The 20,953-nt window shown below is 45.9% G+C and overlaps 1 protein-coding gene across 2 annotated transcripts in view; it reads right to left on the minus strand.

Annotated features, from left to right (window-relative positions):
• usp43b (ubiquitin specific peptidase 43b) overlaps positions 1-20,953 on the minus strand; it is a 105,224-nt gene that overhangs the window by 31,995 nt on the left and 52,276 nt on the right. For both annotated transcript variants that reach the window (XM_056287982.1, XM_056287981.1), the window contains exons 4-6: positions 19,400-19,492; positions 7,193-7,328; positions 6,548-6,692 (exon numbers count right to left, since the gene is read on the minus strand). In XM_056287982.1, the coding sequence (XP_056143957.1) occupies positions 6,548-6,692; positions 7,193-7,328; positions 19,400-19,492 (374 nt within the window). The remainder of the gene's footprint in view (positions 1-6,547; positions 6,693-7,192; positions 7,329-19,399; positions 19,493-20,953) is intronic.

The following is a 20,953-nucleotide window of genomic DNA, read 5'->3' on the forward strand; positions in this document are numbered from 1 at the left end:
ACCTGAATATTTTGAAACGCCTACGAACACGGAGTCACTTGGCAACATGAGTTCACAAACCTAACTGTGCAAATGCCTGCCTGGTGTCAAACCCCCATTTCCATCCAGGGGGTCAGTGTGGACACTTAGCAGTACTACAAGTACCCGGGGGTGTATATAGACAATAAACTGGACTGGGCTAAGAACGCCGATGCCCTCTGCAAGAAGGGACGGAGCCGTCTCTACTTTTTGAGGAGGCTGAGGTCCTTCAACATCTGCCAGACAATGCTCAGGATGTGGTATGAGTCTGCGGTGGCCCGTGCTTTCCTGTTTGCAGGCTGAATAAACTGATCTGCAAGGCCGGTGACGTTGTGGGGTTGAACTGGATTCTCTGGCGGCGGTTTCTGAGAGGAGGACGCTGTTGAAATTACGTGCCGAAATGCATAACAGAGCGCCACAGGAGGTCATTCCTGCCTGTGGCCATCAAACTTTACAACTCCTCCCTCAGAGTGTCAGACACTCGGAGTTAATGGTCATTGGACCGGCCCTTCGACTTGTTTTACCCTGTCGGGTTTCGTTTGTGCTGTCTGTTTGGGCTGCGGTAGTGCAGTGTAGATAGGGTGTTATGTGCACCACGCTTGTTTATGTAGTTTGTTCTTATTTCCATTTCTTATTCTATCTTCTAGTATTTCCATTTGTTTCTGTTTTTTTTGTTTCTATTTGCTTCTATTTACTTGTTATCTTGTTAGTTTTTTCCTACCAGAGCATGAGTGTGTGTAATAGAACCAAATTTCCCCTCGGGGATGAATGAAGTATTCTGATTCTGATTCTGAAGCCTAAATCATGGGGTGTGCTCAGTCTTTTTTGGGACCTGTCCTGTACAGAGACATTTTGTAAACATTTGCAACCGACAGTGAGTGCAGGAGTAGATTATGCTTAAATTCCAGATACATTATAGGAGCGCTTCATGTTATATCATCCATTATCCAAGCCGCTTATCCTGCTCAGGATGGTGGGATGCTGGAGCCTATCCCAGCAGTCACTGGGCGGCAGGTGGGGGGACACCCTGGACAGGCCGCCAGTCCATCACAGGGCCGACACATTCGCACCTCGGGACACTTTTAGTACGGCTGATTCACCTGACCTACATGTCTTTGGACTGTGGGAGGAAACCAGAGCCCCTGGAGGAAACCCACGCAGACACGGGGAGAACATACAAACTCCACAGAGGATGACCCAGGATGACCCCCAAGGTTGGACTACCCTGCGGCTCGAACCCAGGACCTTCCTGCTGTGAGGCGACCACATTAACCACTGTGCTACCGTGCCGCCCTGGTTGTTGCATGTACTTTGCAAATATATGCATTGCATTTATGGCACATAATGCTCACACATAGGGCACATAATGTTATATCATAAGTATATCAAATAAATTGTCAGTGTCAAGTAAAGCCAACCATTTTGTATATACTGTACTGTACATTGTACGTATACTGATATGTTCTGTCATGTCCATCTACCTTCGGCATGTAAGTAACCTGCTAACATCTATTTCAGCATCTCTGACATATTCTCTGCACCACCGCACTTCATCACCTCTTATTTCAGCTGTGCTTGTATATATCTGAAGATTGTTGTGTTGTAGTGTTGTTATTCTATGTTAAGTACACTGAGAGAACCACGACACCAGAGTCAAATTTCATGTATGTGCAAACCTACATGGCCAATAAACATGATTGTGAAGTATTCTGAAAATGCACAATATTCCCGTGACCACAGCTTAACAGCTACAGGCAGAAATGGTGGGTGTTTTAGGATATCTGGGCGTCATTCAGTTAGCAGGCGTGGATGAAATTCTCAGAAAGATGAGAATTTTCAGTCGACGGTGAAGGACACTGCTGTTCCTGACCGGAGCTGGCTGCGTTCGGCTACTGGGGAGCCATTCGCAATGGCCAGGGGTGTGTAGCGTTGTCAGGCCGTGTCTCGCTGGTCGAGCAGAGATGTGACCACCCTTAACCGATCGCCTGTCCTGAGCTGTGACAGCTCCTCCCGTCGGGAGGCTTGGATAGGATGTAGCGTGAAAAAATCCATGAGTGGTTGCCTGCAACCACTCATGGGCTTAAAGAAATATGTGAAGGAGGGTAACGGCTGAGGGTCCAAGTTAAGCATGCTAAAAAGAATTAGCCTCTGTCTCCACCATGTTATTTTCCCTAATTAACCACCAAATGTGCTGGCTTTGAACTCGCCCGGGTAATCAAGGACTCGGCCCTTACACCGGGTTAACTACGTAGACTTCCCGGCTAACATTATGTTTAATTTACATGCCGAAGGTCAATATCCATTGTGAAAACCCTTCCTTAAAATTACTACTGTAAATGAGAGGACTAATGAAAGGGCCTTTAACTCTGAAGAGACCCCCGGCGAGAACTCGGCATTCTGGAACATGATCTCATATCTAGCCCAAAGGACTCAGCATTTTACTTTTATATAACTATTAATGAATAATTGATCGGAAGCCTTGCAGGGATCAAACCTTTTAGATTTTGCGATTAAGAAATGACGTCAGCATCGCCACGCTAAGGCGCCACAGCGTCTGCAAGCGTTACATACAACTCCTGTGGAGGGGAGAGAAACATAATTAAGAGAAGACGAGCGAGCCCTTTAATGCACGAATACAAGGGCCACAGGGGGCGTCCGGGTGGCGTGGCGGCCTATTCCTTTGCCTACCACCGCGGGGATCGCCGGTTTGAATCCCCGTGTTACCTCCAGCTTGGTCGGGCGTCCCTACAGCCACAATCGGTTGTGTCTGCAGGTGGGAAGCCGGATGTAGTTATGTGTCCTGGTCGCTGGATTAGCGCCTCCTCTGATCGGTCAGGGGCACCTGTTCGCGGGGGAGAGGGAACTGGGGGGGGGGGGGACAGCGTGGTCCTCTAACGCGCTACGTCCCCCTGGTGAAACTCCTCACTGTCAGGTGAAAAGAGGCGGCTGGAGACTCCACATGTGTCGGAGGAGGCACGTGGTACCCGGTCGGTGGAAACAAACCCAGACTTCAGATCCGGGGACAAGGAGGAGGAAAATGGCTTTGAGAGCAAACCGCCTGAAGAAGACTGAACATGCTACTACAGAATAAATAACATTAATACGAACGATGACTCTGAACTTACTACTGTTACTTATTCTTAATTCCTCTATATTCCTTATAGTCTCAAACTCATCCATAAATGAACCTTCTCGCACTTAAAGGCGAATATCACTGAATTTATGAATTCAAATGCATTACACTTTGGTGTTGAAACAGTTGAATTAACATTTCTGCATACAGTTAGTGTTACTACTACTATTACTGCACGCTACTATAATATTGTTTTACACTACTATAATATTGATTGAGAATCGCATGAGACCACAATACAGTAAAAAGTAATATTTTTTTGTTTTGGCTGGTAAAGAAATCTGTCTGGCCGGTACATTTGTTCATCTGCCAGCCACCATGGCAGGTAAGCCAAAAATGTATTTTTGGACCCTGAGCACATGCAGTGTATTTTGATGTTTCATCGAGAGATGCGGTAAAAGTTTAGGAGCGGCGACATCTCTTCGTGATTTAAAGAGGCGCGTCCAACATGCAGACGGTCTGAGATAACACGCTGCCGACCATAATGCAAACGACAACCATTAAAAACTCGTCCGCTCCGGTATAAAAGGGAGGCGACAGATTGAAGTCTTACAGGTTGGGTTTGCTCCCTGTAGGTCAGTGTTTTAAATCCCCCGGATATTTTGTGAAAGTCTAGAGGAGGAAAATACACAGGCAAAACCCTTTCTTCCCTGGACAACTTCTGGCAAGGTGCCTGTGAGAAAAGCACTTACTCCCCAGCCACTCCGGGAGCCTCCTCGGTTGTGAGCGGTATCAGACTGTAGTCAAGCTGGAAAGCTCGTAGCTGAGCGATATTATAACACTGCATCGCGGGACGCTGCTTGGAAAGATCACGTGGACTCGAACAACCGTCCATGCATGAATAAAGATTAAAAACGACGGCAAAGAGACGATGGTGAGAAGATAACGCATTCCTTTTTTGTGTAAATATCTATGATGCTGCGGCACAGTGGTTAGCGCGGTCGCCTCACAGCAAGAAGGTCCTGGGTTCGAGCCCCAGGGTAGTCCAAGCTTGGGGGTTGTCCCGGGTCGTCCTCTGTGTGGAGTTCACATGTTCTCCCTGTGTCTGTGTGGGTTTCCTCCAGGGGGCTCCGGTTTCCTCCCACAGTCCAAAGACATGTAGGTCGGGTGAATCGGCCATACTAAATTGTTCCTAGGTAGGAATGTGTGTGGGTGTGTGTGGGTGTGTGTGTGTGTGTGTATGTCGGCCCTGTGTGATGGCCCGCCGCCCAATGACTGCTGGGATAGGCTCCAGCATCCCCGCGACCCTGAGAGCAGGATAAGCGGTTTGGATAATGGATGGATGGATCTATGATGCTGATGATAATGATGATATGATGATGAGGTCTGTCTGGGGCATCTCCCCGGCTGCCGCCCAATGACTGTTGGGATGGGCTCCAGCATCCCGCGACCCCAATTGGGATAAGCGGCTTGGATAATGGATGGATGGATGGATGGAAGGATCTACGACGCTTGCAGACCATAGTATATCAAAAACACTAGAAAAATTAGACAACATTTGTGTCGCACAGAGAAGTGGTGAGAGGCACCTGGAGACACCACATCAGCCCTAGCCGGGCTAGCCAACATGATAAGACCCCCTCCAGGAGGACCCGGGCCTGTCTCTACACATGCCCATCTGTCAGACGGGCTCCCTTAAGACAGCAGCACTGTCTCTGTGTGGTCAACGCAAAGCAAGGGGAGAAAAAAAAAAAGAACATTTATATTTTGCAAACGGCGTCATGATGTTGACCCGAAACGTACCTTTACAGCCCTTGCCAGGGAGGACAACAAAGCCGAACCTATTTTTGTAAGCCACCGAGCCAGGAGCAAAGGGGGGTACTATCCGCTGAAAGGCTTCTGGGCACAAATTGCACATCATTTGCTGAGAAATACTTCAAGCACCGCAGTTGCGCTCCAGACATAAATTGGATTGCTTGAGTGTATCTGCAGAGGAGGTATGTAATTCATAGTTCACGTTGTTCTCTGTGAAGTTATACCCCTTAATATGCTCCCCGAGGCCCCCCCCCCCTATACAAGGCATTCCCCGGAGATGTCATCCACCAAAGTGAAACACACACATTACTTGGATTTGTTTGTTTACAGATCTGTGCGCGCACGCGGAAAGAAATCTCATTACTTTGTTCTAACACAGGGGTCAGGAACCTTTTTGACTGGGAGAGCCATAAAAGCCAAATATTTCTAAATATATTTCATTGAGAGCCATATAGTATTTTTAACGTATAATCAATGAAATATGTCTTACTTTTAATGCGACTTCTGGTGCTGCATGGCGTATCGAAGTGCCGCTTTATATGTGACCGTTTCATCGATGCAATGTTATCATTGCATATGAGACATACGGCAGATCCTGCTCTCTCCACAAATGCAGATTCCTCTGCGCACGCAGCCTGGAATGCACGGTAACCACCGTCTTTTTTTCTTTTCGCCCTCTTTTCCCTTACAAGGGTTGAAGCGGATAAACTAGTTGGCTATCTGATCAAATTGATTTCTTCACCTTTACAATGACCCGGACATGCTCGCGAGCCATTGGTTCCCGACCCGACCCACGGGTGACCCGTGACCCGTGACCCGTGAAATTTATCTTCAAAACTAATTTCTGTTTACTTTAAAATGACACAGTATTATTAAGAAATATCACAAGTATTTTAAAATCAGTTCCAAACTGATTTTTTTTTCAACTCAAAGTTGTCTGGGAGCCATATGCCGTCACCGGAAGAGCCATATATGGCTCGCGAGCCATATGTTCCCGACCGCTGTGGAACTCTGACACAGAGCCCGTCGCCGTACTGCACGCTTACACCGATCGCCTTCGACACCGGCGCCGTAAACATGTCATCAAGGGGAGGATTATTCATCTGGCATCACAGTATTGACAGTAAAATGGTAAACCGTTCGACGCAAAATGACCTCGTCTCCCCTCTGGAGGACCCAAAACGGCTTGTGAGCCGCAGGAGATCTGTTTACACTGGACACACAGCCGGCCGCCATGATGCCCTTTGTACAGCCCCCCCCCACCTTTTTTTCTCCCCAATTGTACCCGACCAATTACCCCACTCTTCCGAGCCGTCCCAGTCGCTGCTCCACCCCACCTCTGCCGATCCGGGGAGGGCTGCAGACTACCACACGCCTCCTCCGATACACGTGGAGTCGCCCGCCGCTTCTTTTCACCTGACAGTGAGGAGTTTCACCAGGGGGACGTAGCGCGTGGGAGGATCACGCTATTCCCCCCAGTTCCCCCCTAACTGGCGCCCCGATCGACCGGAGGAGGCGCTATTGCAGCGACCAAGCCGGAGGTAACACGGGGATCCGAACCGGCGATCCCCGTGTTGGTAGGCAACGGAATAGACCGCCACGCTACCCGGACCCTTTGTACAGTCTTTGCAAGGGGGATACCTGAGATCCGTGCCGAGCCTCCGCGGATGTAGAGGGGCGGAGCCTGGAAGGCGTAGACGACGTCGTTCTCCGCTATGCTGGTTAGATCCTCCTCATCGAAGAAGGAGCGCTGAAATCCCGTGGAGTAGATTTCTGTCAGGATGACCTACGGACGCGCGCACACGCACAAGCGTGCACGCACACACGCACACACACACACACACACACACAGACACACACACAGAGACATGTAAAATGAGAAAAGAAGAGAAAGACATTCTCCTCTTTCCATTATAAATCTCGTAAGTCTGAGAAAGTGAACTCTTGAACCCTCTTGATGGAACACCAACCTTTGTGCCATTATCCCCGCTAAACTCCAATCCAGCTTAATGCACTTTAGCGGTAACTCAGGAGACACACTGAGCGAGGGTAAATTCAGACCCCGCGGCATGCACGGTAAGGTCAGACTAAGATCTACAAATTCCCATTTTCTCACTAACGCGGCGAGCCAACGCGGGCCCTGCCGCCTCTACTCCAGCCGTCTCCGGGCCCGTGTGGAGCGCGGCACAATGTGTAAACGGTACCAACACGGGCCCGCGCAGAATCGCCCCGGGGTCGTTAAAAGATCGCGCGGCTTGAATGCCGCCGCACCACCCTGTCCGTTACCTGGTCAGGGGAAATTTTCCCCTCGTCGGCCACCATCCTCCTCAGGCGGGACAGGGAGCCGAACAGAGGCGCGGCCAGCCCGATGCGCAGGTACCTCTGTCCTTTGGTGCTGAACACCAAAGTCACACACAGCGGCCTGCCGATGGAGACACACAGTTAGAGACATCCCGCGCTGTGACATCCCGAGTTATTTCTGCCCTACCCGCCACACCCTGCTCTGTGACCAGGAAGGGGACACAAGAAGACTCTCGTGAATAAGTCATTGTATTTTAACATTAATAATAGATCATTAGGACTCGGGTTTTATGTGTAAGAAATAATGGAATCTCTATTGCATTTTTTAAAAGCGGGGAACAGTTGGCTCCGAGCTCTCCAGAGGCGGCGCCGACACGGGCCGGGTGCTGGGACATAATGGCTTCTTTGAGGAACTGAGGAGATGGGTGCCCCGCTCCGAGACTGTGACATCCTACGGCTAAGGGCTTATAGTTATCGGCATATATAGATAGAGGCGGAGGCCCGGATGTGTAACATTGAGGCGATATGGAAATTGTCCAGTGACAGAACAATCTGCTGCATGTTTGTTTTGTTCACAGCAGAAATCTACACACACACAATAATTCATTCATTCCTTATCCAAACCGCTTATCCTGCTCTCAGGGTCGCAGGGGGGGATGCCGGAGCCTATCCCAGCAGGCACCCCAGACATGCCGCCAGTCCATCACAGGGCCAGCACACACACACACACACACACACACACACACACACACACACACACACACACACACACCTAGGGAAAATTTAGTACGGCTGATTCGCCTGACCTACATGTCTTTGGACTGCGGGAGGAAACCAGAGCACCCGGAGGAAACCCACACAGACAGGGGGGGGGGGGACATGCAAACTCCACACACAGGAGGACCCGGGACGACCCCCAAGGTTGGACTTCTGCGGGGTTTGAACCCAGGACCTTCTTGCTGTGAGGCGACCGCACTAACCACTGCGCCACCCTGCCGCACAACAATTAGCGTTCAATATTATTCTTCATCGTTCGTCAGTGGATTTGTATCGGGATGAAATTCAGATATTGTCATATCGTGATGCATAATTTTGTTGTCTAAATGAATGATAATGAGAATCTATTTCCTTAAGTTTCTTACAAAATAAGGTCTGGAATATTTGAGGGGGTATCATTTGAAAACGACTTTTGGCTTGGTATAATAATTCACTTAAATTACCAAACAGTTTGATGTGAGGAACCCGAGGCAGTATTTTCAGATTAAGCACGCATGGTGATGTATTCTAGTAGTAACTCAATATTGTGTAAAATTCCCCTAGGATTATTGTGATGATAACATTTTGCCATAATAACATCTTGTGATGATAGTATTTTCCATATTGGCCCGCACCAGCTTACAGTATTAATCTGCACACATAACAAGACCATAGGTATGCAACAGACGATAAGCGCAAAAAAATAATAATAATCACAAAATGGAAAAACAGCGCAAACGAATGTTACACATTTTATTTGAACAACCCCTATTCCTAAAGCCATGAAAAGCGCAGCCCGACCAGCGGCGGCGTCCTGCAGCCGGGAGCAGGGAGGTGCCGAGGACGCCTCTTCACTGCTGGTACCGGTTCAGTGTGTGGATCTGTAAGCGAGTAGTGATCGGATCCGTTTACTTTCGCTGGACGGTGCGGACGTAAGCCGTTACTTTTGGGCCACTGGGCAAGATAATGGAGATAGAATTAGTTTTCTTCCCCTGCCATTTGATAAATACACGTGTCTATAAATGCAGTGAAGCCATTTTGCTTTTATCTATGACAGGTTACTAATGGGTTTTGGTATTGGATTTACTTGTTTCAAACGTCTGACGGCATTACTCGATTGCAGCCTGGTATTGACCAGATATCCAATACCAGTATCGATACCGGTGCTAACGCTAATACATACGCAGTGGCGGAAGAAGTATTCAGAACATTTACTTAAGTAAAAGTAGCAATACCACAGTGTAAAAATACTTTGTTACAAGTAAAAGTCCTGCATTCAAAATCGTACTTAAGTAAAAGTACAAAATAGCATCAAACCATACTTAAGGTAGCAAAAGTAAAAGTACTCATTATGCAGAATGGCCCATTTCAGAATCATATATCATATTATCGGACTATAATTATTGATGCAATAATGTGTCCATCACATTAACGTTGCAGCTGGTAAATGCGGCGCTAAATACAATTACTTTATATACTGCTGGGTAGCTTAGCCTATAAAAATACATCATTATTAGTTGGTTCATAATTTGTATTAATAATCTAAATCTGCAAAGTAACTAGTAACTAAAGCTGTTAAATATAGTGGAGTAAAAAGTACCATATTCCCCTCTGAAACACAGTGGAATAAAGTATAAAGTAGCATAAAATTGAAATACTCAAGTAAAGTACAATTACCTCAAAATTGTACTTAAGTACAGTACTTGAGTAAATGTACTTAGTTACATTCCACTACTGTACATACCAAGCAGTTTTCTTTTATTAACCCTCATGTCCTGTTCATGGATGTAGTGTTCATCCGTCACATTGACCCCGACCACCTATTTTTGATTTTTTTTTTACATTTTGAGATACTTTACTTTACTCTGTGGGGAAATTACTCTCTGCATTTAACCCATCCTAGCTGTGCAGCACCCGGGGACCAACTCCAGTTCTTTCCCCATTACCTCGGTCAGGGGCACAGACAGGAGTATTAACCCTAACATGCATGTCTTTTTGATGGTGGGGGGAAACTGGAGCACCCGGAGAAAACCCACCGCAGACACGGGGAGAAAATGCAAACTCCACACAAAGAACGACCTGGGATGACCTCCCAAGGTTGGACAACCCCGGGGTTCAAACTCAGGACCTTCTTGCTGTGAGGCGACAGCGCTAACCACTGGGCCACCGTGCTGTGCCGCCCATTTGGATTTCATAGCAATACACTTGTAAAATGTATTGAGAAATACCCCTATATCATATCATCAACTTAATTCTTTAGACTATTTATAATGTCCATGGTGCACGGTGACGCAGTGGTTAGCACGGTCGCCTCACAACAAGAAGGTCCTGGGCTCGAGCCCCGGGGTAGTCCCACCTTGGGGTTCCAAACCTTGGAGTTTGCATGTTCTCCCCGTGTCTGGGTGGGTTTCCTCCAGAGGCTCTGGTTTCCTCCCACAGTCCAAAGACATGTAGGTCAGGTGAATCAGCCGTACTAAATTGTCCCTAGGTGTGAATGTGTGTGTGTGTATGCGGCCCTGTGTGATGGCCTGGCGGCCTGTCCAGGGTGTCTCCCCGCCTGCCGCCCAGTGACCTCTGGGATAGGCTCCAGCATCCCCGCGACCCTGAGAGCAGGTTAAGCAGTTCGGATAATGGATGGATGGATAATGTCTATGGTAATAGTTATCTAAAATGGGCTGTTTCACATAGTATATAGATGGATCGGACCAGACCAGAACAGACCAGACCAGAACAGAACAGAACACATGGGTTAAATCAATACCATGAGTCTCCATTTTCTTCATTTTCACTTCTTTTAAATTCACAGACTCTTGAAAGAAATCAACAACTGAGTATTCACCCCCATTCCAGCGACTGAACAGGAGGGCCTCGAACATCAAACGAACTAGTCGTAATTATCAAGGTGTTTTACGGGTCTCTGGAGGCTAGCAGTGAAGGCAGCGTTGATCAATAAACCTTGACTCAAGGAGACATTCCCGATTCATACTAATTACCTTGTTTGGAAGGGAGCCGGAAGAGTGAAAGGAAAAGGAGAGAGACTGACTGCTCTGAGGCAGGACAGCTGACGGAGGTGACAGATAATATGTGGATACTGATGTTTGACGTCGCGGGGTTCAATTTCACATGCAAATAAAACCGAGGAGATAACTTTTGATCCCCGAGAAGTTGGTGATCACAGTCCAGTGGGTATGCATAACCAGCCAATTACCCAAGTTCAGGCCTATAAGGATCCTGGTGTCCACATTGATAGCACTTTAACCTGGAATACTCGCATCCGGGTAGCGCAGCAGTCTATTCCACTGCCTTCCAACATGGAGATCGCCGGTTCGAATCCCCACGTTACCGCCGGCTTGGTTGGGCGTCCCTACAGACACAATTGGCCGTGTCTGTGGGTGGGGAGCCGGATGTGGGTATGTGTCCTGGTCGCTGCACTAGCGCCTCCTCTGGTCGGTCAGGGCGCCTGTTCAGGGGGGAGGGGGAACTGAGGGGAATAGCGTGATCCTCCAAAACGCTTTGTCCCCCTGGTGAAACCCCTCGCTGCCAGGTGAAAAGAAGCAGCTGTCGACTCCACATGTATCGGAGGAAGCATGTGGTGGCCCCGGATTGGCAGAGGGGGTGGAGCGGTGACCAGGACGGCTCGGAGGGATGGGGTAATTGGCCAAGTACAATTGGGAGAAAAAAGGAGGGGGGGGGGGGACGTGGAATACTCATGTGGGCTGGCTATGTGCTCGAATCTCTCAGAGAGCACGTTTTTTACGTAGACTGCGTCTGTGTGGAGTCGGATGAAAAACTGTGTTTTTGTTTTACCCGACTGTTTTAGAAAGCGTGATTTAGGTATGGGATGACTGCGTGGTTCGGGAACCTTCCTGCGCCTTCAAAATCAAAGTTATCGCATTCAGTTCAGACTGCGATGAAAAATCGTCAGCCAGAGAGATCATTACAAGCCTCGGCCTCTCTTTGACCAGTGCATACTTTAAGAGGTAAAGAGAAGCCTCTGTGATCCAGCCTGTGTTCTGGACTCTCGGTACGGGCTGTTGCCTTCACAAAGACCATACAGAGCTCAGCGGGGCAAACTGAATCGATTTAAGAACTCCTTTGTGCCTCCATCAGTTGGAATTTTAAACAGTAGCCTAAAATAAGCAGAGGGTACAGAGGCTGTGCTGCAGGACAAAACCCACAGACTGACTGATGCCTCAGGTTGTGTATTTTTTCCCCCTTATAAGAATAGCCTTTGTGTTCTGTTTGTTGGTGTTGGGTGCCCATATATGTATAAGGGCACATAGTCAGGTCTAACTTTGTAGAGTCCAAGTCAAAATTCTCCATGGGGACACTAAAGTATCTATCTATCTATCTATCTATCTATCTATCTATCTATCTATCTATCTATCTATCTATCTATCTATCTATCTATCTGTCTGTCTGTCTGTCTGTCTGTCTGTCTGTCTGTCTGTCTGTCTGTCTGTCTGTCTGTCTGTCTATCTATCTATCTATCTATCTATCTATCTATCTATCTATCTATCTATCTATCTATCTATCTATCTGTCTGTCTGTCTGTCTGTCTGTCTGTCTGTCTGTCTGTCTGTCTGTCTGTCTGTCTGTCTGTCTGTCTATCTATCTATCTATCTATCTATCTATCTATCTATCTATCTATCTATCTGTCTATCTGTCTGTCTGTCTGTCTGTCTGTCTGTCTGTCTGTCTGTCTACCCATCCATCCATCCATCCATCCATCTATCTATCTATCTATCTATCTATCTATCTATCTATCTATCTATCTATCTATCTATCTATCTATCTATCTATCTATCTATCCATCCATCCACCCACCCACCCACCCATCCATCCATCCATCCATCCATCCATCCATCCATCCATCCATCCACTTATTAGAAGCCTTCATTCAAAACATAACCTGAGAACATGATCACATTTACATCAACTTAACAACACTCTTTGCAGGTTTATTTTTGGGGTTGTTTTTCTTTATTTATGGTATAGTGTAAGGTCAGTCATAATAATGACTCTTTTAAATGGTTACACTAAGCTGAGACCTCCCATGAATCTTGCGTCACAATCACTTTACTTGCCGTTAACGAGCTTGAGTAGGGGCTGCAGCTAGTGCAGTAGAATATGACTATAAACCCATGTCATTTTCGCAAAGCAGGCTTTGCAGTATTGTTTACGCACTAAAATTGTATATTATGAACGGGATTATCGTCCATGCAAAGAACACGACTCCCCGTCGACAGGTGTTAACGAAATAAGAGACCCGGTGTTTGGCGTGACGCAAAACACACTGGTGTTGCAACACAAGGTGTATGTAGTATATATGAATAAGGCCTGCGTATGATCTAGCCGCAGGTGAATTGATGTTTTTTATATGGAGAAAAATGAAGTTTTTTAAGAGGTAACCCATCTGTTTTCTCCTCCGTATGCACTCTCGAAAGTGCACTCTCACCCCCAAAAGCCTTGCAGCGAGAAGAAAGGGTGGAACGACTGAGTACTCTTGAGTTGGCAAGCTGTTTGTTAGAAGCCTCTCAAAAACAATTTCCCAAATTAGAAGAGATTTTGGCTGAACTTGTAGGGGGCTCTCTCAAAGACATATCTGAAAGCACGGAAATGACTAATTGGAGCCATTTGGCAGTAATAATGGACGGGACCCTCTTTCCACCTACCACTGACGTACACGCTGTGATTAGCTCGTGTTCCGGATGAACCAAAAACAGGTCAAATTAAGGTAAAGGATCCGATGGCTCATACCACCTCTGGAGGTACTGACACACGATGACATTCACAAACATCTGTGAATGCACAGTGTTTCCACTCCACACACGCTAATTATAGACCACCGTTCATCGGCCCAATGAGAAACCGAGGCACCCAAAGACGGCTCAGATAAGAACATACGCGTATTTGTCGAAAGCAATTTGTCAGGCTTTTTCCACTGATGGGGCAAGCAGTCTTTACAGTAAACATTTGGGGAGTAAACATCCAAGAGGAAGGCAGGAAGTGCAGCGTGGTTCGGCCATTTTTTGGGAGGCCGGGAGAATCAGGAGCGGTCCATCAGGATAAGAAAGCACACCTGCTCCTATTTGACCTCCCTCCCTCTCATACGGGTAGGAAAACCTGTTGAACTGCGGTTTCCTGCCTCGAACAAGGGAACATTTATGAGAGCTGGGCTTGTTTGATGAACTGTTGTCTGTACGATATATCACACATGGTCCACCAGGACGCCCCTATTGCCTCGCGTCTTTGCCCCCCCACTTCTTGTCAAAAGATGGTCCTCGAGATTCCTTCAAAACCGAGGAGAAAATGCCTGGGTATATGTTGAGTAGGGTAAGAATTTTTTGGAGAAATGCTGGAAGAAGATTAGGTGAGCGAATTACATGATGGCCATTTATAGCGAAAGTCCTCCTCTTATTCGAGGTCATTGTAATTGTGATGTGATGTGAGGTGATGTGATGTAATGTGGCGAGGTCATACATCAGTATTGGGTTACTTTCATCACACAGACATTGGAAACAATGGAAGCTTTTCCAATTTTAATCCACAAAATGAGGTGTTTTAATCTACATAATGAGGTACTTTATTGATCTAAACTATGACAAATTGACCTCTTTATGTGTTGGTAGAAGCTGCAATATTTTAATATAGTCTTCCCCATTCAATTTATGCAGTACCACGTGACACATTTGTTGTGTTCTATGCATACGTATTTTTCGTAGACCGTAGACAGTTTACAAACGAACAATTTTGACACTTAAATACAGGTAAGCACATCCTGACCTTCCAAAGTAGGTCCTCAGCTGAAACTCAAGAAAAACACAGCGACGTTTGCTAAGCTGACGCAGCAACATGCAGTCTAATGATGACTCTTATATAATGGCAATTAAAGCCACACTATAAATAAACCAACTAAATCATCTGCGCTACAGGATACTTGATACAGATGGACTGATTACATACTGAATGAATTATACTCAGTTATACTGTAACTAATAGAACAGAGCTTACAGGCTTAATACCCATGAACCTCAACGATTAAAATGAGAAATGCTTTGTGGAGGGTGAGCGCTGGGTCGAATTTCTCCAACCGTCGCAACAAAAAGTGAGGCACAATTTGAGAAGGGTGTTTTGTGAAGTATACTGTGAACACAGTGACCTGGGGAAATTGGGAAATGGGAGGATCATGCAGAAGTCTGTGTAGCTGTTCAGGCGTTGATCAGCGGACACTCCCTATATGTCAGTGGGGGGGGGGGGCCGCTGGAGAGGGCAGCTGCTTATCTGTACCGCGTGACACCTCCACCCAGGTGTCCGGGCTCAGAGTCGGGAGCCCCGCCTCACCCCGAACTAGCTTTGTAATTAGCAGCAGCAGAGCCTCTTTCTCCTCTCCTCCCCAGGGTTGGACAGGGGAGCAGGCAGGGGGTAGAGGAGGAAACATCAGAACTAGTTTTCAACACAATCAGCGCAACTCTTCAACCCTTTGTGTAGTTCAACTCCCAGCAGAAACCAGAAAACAAAAGTGTGGGCACATGTTCGAATGTGAAGACCAAGGTTGGAACTTCTAGAGGTTAGATAAAAGATATGGATCTGTGTGCAGCTACCAAAGAAGCGAGAGAGAGAGAGAAAGAGAGAAGAAGAAGAAAAATGTCAGGATTTCCTGAACAGACTTGCCCGGGATGACCTGACTGACCTGGGATAGAGATGGTGAGGGCATTGTGACTTGACTCTTGAGGTTGAATGTGACATTGTTTTTCATTACAGAATATTTTCCACCAGCTTTTCCTCCGGGACACCACGCCTCCAGCTACAAATTGCCTCGTTACTCTTGTACTCAGGAAAATGTGACCATGTGTCAGATGGATTTCTTATTGTTACTCCAAAGGCTGTGTGCAATAGTGTGGCTTTAACACTCACTGACAGTGACAAACAACTAACAAGACAGACCAAGAGAAATGACCACCAAAAACACTAATTCTCAATGTTATCATATGTGATGTTTAGAATAACAAACCCAGGTTGAATAACAATTACAAATGGACTCCGTTATTTCTCTGGTATGTCTTACAAGGGAAACAATGACAATTTTCAACATGATCTCTCTATATGGTATACGGATAACCCTCCATTAGCAGCTATAACAGCGGCCTTCTTGCGTGTCTATGAAACACTGCTGAAACTGTGCAGGAAAAGTGTCCGCCACTGACATCACTGATGTATAATCCGTGAATCACTGTCTTTATAAGGCATTCGAAGATATTCGCTACAACAGCCATATGTAGCATTGTTATTAAGGTTGTCACGATTCTCCTAATCCGCGATTCGATTTGACTTTCGATTCTAAGGTCACGATTCGATTTAAGCATTTTTTTCCAGCACTGACTGCTATTGTTAGTATTATTAGACAACAGAGTCTTGATCAGTGCTTGAAGTGAAAAAATAAGTGCCAGTACTCCCTTTATTCACGTGTTTTTACTTTTAGATTTTTTTTTGTTGGTATTTTTACCTTTTTATTAGAAAGTGGCAGTAGAGAGGTAGGCAAGAAATGAGGGGGAGAGGGGTATGACATGCAACAAAGATCGCCGGCTGGAATCAAACCGGTGATGTTACGACCATGTGGCGATGTGGTACGCGCTGTAACCATTCAGCTACGGAGGCATCCCCCTTTATTCACATGTTGGCATGTGTATTGGCTGGTATCAGCAAATCACTGAATTTTTACAGTGAAAAGAAAATAGAAAAGAAGATCAACGGGACTACTATTTCAATTATCAGACTAAAAATATATGACTTTGTACACTAGCTTTAGTGTGTGGTGCAATGAAGTCATCAGGCCAGGATACCCTTAGTTCTTTGTATTCCCACCGAACTCCAATAGGGCTACTTTCTCTTCTCTCTACTTTTAGTGTGTCACACAAACTAAGCACCTTTGCATCATTGTGCTCTATGTCCATTTGTTCTTCAGGCTATTATTGTAAGGTTAATGTCACTTAGACTAACCACCAACAGAGAAAAGCAGGCAGGCGAGAATGGGAACAGGTGGGTGCCACGTAGTGTCCCCTGGGTAATGCAGTTTATTTAGGGCCACTATGAATCACCCTGAGAACCTGATATGGAGAGGGCAGAAGAGTACTGGCAGGTTGTAAGAACTTCTGGTGCATGAGGAAAAAGTCACATTACGTTAAAGAGTAAAACGCAGAAGTGCCAGCACTGCCTACCGGTAAGTACCGGCCCACTTCGAGCACTGGTCTTGATTTATAAAGATCAACAGATCAGTGGTTTTATGCCCTGACAACTGTCATGTACATTCTCAAATTCTTCTTTAAAAAGAGGGGCTACATGGTATCAAGTGTAAACCACCATTTTTTTTGTTGTGTGGAATGAACCACACTAAAGCCATATAATCTATATATACATATATAAAGCATGAGTGTATGTTTGTATGTTCGCTTAAAACTCCAGAAATATTCATTGTACAACAAAAAGAACGGTATCTTTAGAATCAGCACTTTCCAAGGATTGCACAGTTTGAAAAATATTTCAAAACCAAGTAAAAAATTTGATTTATTTGCGAAAGAGGCATTGCGATGCTTTGCGGCGACTTCCGGCAAATCCTTCCAGTAGTCAAGGGAGGAGCTACACCTAACATTGTCAATGCTAGTCTGAAGGCACGCAACATGGTTTACCCTGAGGCGCTTGAGCACTGAGCGATTGATACACACATTGGTAAAGAAGCTTGATGAATGGACTGAAAATTATGACATTTGATAATTTTCCTTAATAAGATTTGTTTATTCGACATTCGTTTATCACATGTAACACATCATATTGCATCATCAATTATATCGTAAAGATCAGATCGTGTTGGTGGTTTTGGTGAGAACATTTGCCCCAGGCAACGCCGGGTACCTCTGCTAGTCTAACTAAAATGGACGGAATCTCTGTCTGTATGTATGTATGTTTGTCTGTCTGTCCTTCACTTTTCTCGAGAACTGTTCATCCAATCAACTTCTTAGTTGGCGGGTGTATTGCTGAGGACCCAAGGAAGTGCAGTGTCAAGTATGAAGTTGTTAGGATGTGCAGTTGTCAAGAAAATCAAAGGACAGACATACATAAGTACATACAGACAGAGATGTTCTTCCTGTGGAGACCGGACAAATGGCCCCACTCCACCGTTGCAACCCACGTTGTGGTTGAAGGGGGGGGGGGATTACACCCAAATGGGCACTGCACTGGTTTATTTAAAATGTAAAAACAATAACTTATTTCATGAGTCGACATATTCGTCGTGTTGCTTGAGGTGGCGTATGGCACTCACTTTTAGCATAGCCTACAAAATGTAGTTTTTCTGTCAACAACATGTCATTGTTGACATAACTCAGGGGGAAGGAAAAATGTTGCCACGCTGGTGACTTCAGGGAAGCAGGAGGATTTTCCAGTTCTGTTGTTTCTCCATCATCTCCGACTCCAGTAGTGGCCATGGTGCCTCAAATAGTGCAGCTGCAGGCTACCGGTGTGGGGGTTCCATTTCTGCTCAGGTACAATATCGGCTCGGGGTCCTTCGACTACATATGACTTCACGGATTATGTTGCTAGCTAGCGTTGTTTAACGCTAGCTTTATAGTTATTTAGCTGTGTGTTTTTTACAATCCACATTGACATAGACTTGGTTAGTAAATGTGTGAGGGCTAAAGGCCCAAGCTGTGTCTAAGGAGCGAGGCCGCAGGCTCAAGATTCGGGGGGGTCCTGGATGAGCGAATGCATGCGAGGGCCAAAGGCCCGAGTTGCATCTAACGTCAATCTACTGTTTCCCGCTGTCCCTAAACTGAACTAGCCCCTACCCAAGCCCCTACCCAATAATAATGCATGAAGTAGTGATGTCATCTGTAGTCGCAGGAGCCCGAGCAGGGCGAGTAGATCAAGTACTGATACCGGTAAGCTAAGCTGTGTTGTCTTCGAAGTGTTTTTTTTCCCCCTTTGGACACGTGACGGACATGTGCAAGTAGGCGGGGTTGGAGAGGGAAAAAAAACCTGGAGAATCGCCGATCCTGCTTTTGATTTCGAAGGTCAAAATCGAAAACTCATTTCAATCAATTTTCGATTTAGAATGGAAATCGTGACACACCTAGTTGTTATTCACATTTTCTTATACAACATAGCCTATTTCAACACAGCACATTGAAGGTACTGGCAAACCAGGAAGTAAGGGTTGTACTTTTTACATTCGTCACATTAGTGTCTGCCAGCAATGTCACTGGCAGACAATGATGATATCGAAATAATGTTGACAATAGTGATCGTTTCCCCTTAATGTTGTCTGACTGTGTATGGCTGGATGGATTCCCTTCAAAACTGCAGTGTCCTTACACTCCGGGTAACTGAGTGGCTTTCAGATACTAATTGACATAAATCTGGATTAGGGAATGCAGCACTCACCTGGTTTGGCGGAGAGGGATGGGGAGCGAGATGCAGAGGAAGGGGTCAAAGGTGTTGCTCTGCTTCAGACAGTGGGGGCAAGTCAGAGATGACCTGAGATAAGGAAAGCAAAACAACATAAAACTTTGATAAGCCCCTCTCTGCACACAGGACACGGCTAGTGAATACTTCTTCCAATCCCACCACTTCGTGAGTAAGCCTGCCAACAGAGGAGATGCCTTAATCTTGTTAGACGAGTGAGCGACACAGTTAAAATGAATATACTGCTCCATACAGAATGCCTTGATCTGGCTGTGGGAAAGGAACAGATGAGCAGTGTAACTGGGGAGAATGAGCGAGGTGTGGAGGTGGAGTGGGGAGGTGAGGTAAGTTGTAGAGAAGCTCCCCGGGGTGATCAGCGATACCAGCAGGAAACTGGAGGAGTAGTTTCCAGCTTGTTGCATCACTCTCACCAGTACTGTTAATGATCTCTGTATTGCCATAACGGGGCCCTGAACAGTGAGAGCGGGGAAGGGATGGCGCCACTTCCTCTGTATCTGTAAATACACAGGACATGGCTCTATGAGAAAGGACAACACAGGGAACAAATAGCAGCCACCTTCCATTCCACTGGTTTTCCATTTAGTCTTTTTTTTGTGCTTGATTAAACTTGTTCCAACAAATCCCCTGAGGATTTACAGGACAAAGTCTCTTATTCCAGTGAGGTAGTTTGCTAATTGCATGAATTAGGGGTAGAAGAACAATTTCACCCCTCTCCAAAGGCAAACTGCTAGTAGTGTAGTGCACTGCAGTTTAAACAGGCCAATCGATGCGGGATTTTCTATAACAACATATCTACCAAGTGACTATCGACAATATCCTTTAGGTTTGGTTTGAGAATAACTTTTACATTTCACTAATATCCTTACCCCTTACTGTATCTCGGCAAGACGGTTAAACTAACTACGATATTTTCTGTCACTATATTCGGCTAAAGGCTCCAAGTTCAGTGGGTTTCTGACTGGTAGGCCAGCTTGGAGATAGAAAATGAGGACCACACTCTTACTCTCCTATACATTTATTAGACTGCTATCACAATCTGCATGTTCCGGCCTTTCATCTATGTCTGGACGGCACCTTCGAAAAGCTGAAACGTGCAGACGAAAATAGCAGTCTCACAAACTTAACGTGAGAGTAAGTGTGCGACCCTCATCTTTAATTTTTACGATTTTTTTTGGCCAATGCTTTTTTTGTGTGTGCGTTGTGAATATTGTTTTTTGCAAAAACCTCGTGATTCCTTCTTATGACGTAGACATGGTTGAAAAACCGTATTTAGTAACACGTTTGAAACATAATTTCCCTTTTCCTATTTGCTATTCTTTCCCTATTCCCGGCCCTGTTTCCCTTTTGATGTCATCCCCTTTTTTCCTCCCGTGCAGGAAGCATTTAAATGAATATTTCCCTCTAATTTCCCCCCCACACACACTTTTTTTGTTGTTGATTGGAACAATGAACAGTAAACTCCAAATCTCTTCGCCTGCATGCGGTGAACCTTTTATGACCTTTACAGGGTAT

The sequence above is a fragment of the Lampris incognitus genome, chromosome 10 (genome assembly GCF_029633865.1).
Source record: "Lampris incognitus isolate fLamInc1 chromosome 10, fLamInc1.hap2, whole genome shotgun sequence".
Classification (NCBI taxonomy): Eukaryota; Metazoa; Chordata; class Actinopteri; order Lampriformes; family Lampridae; genus Lampris; species Lampris incognitus.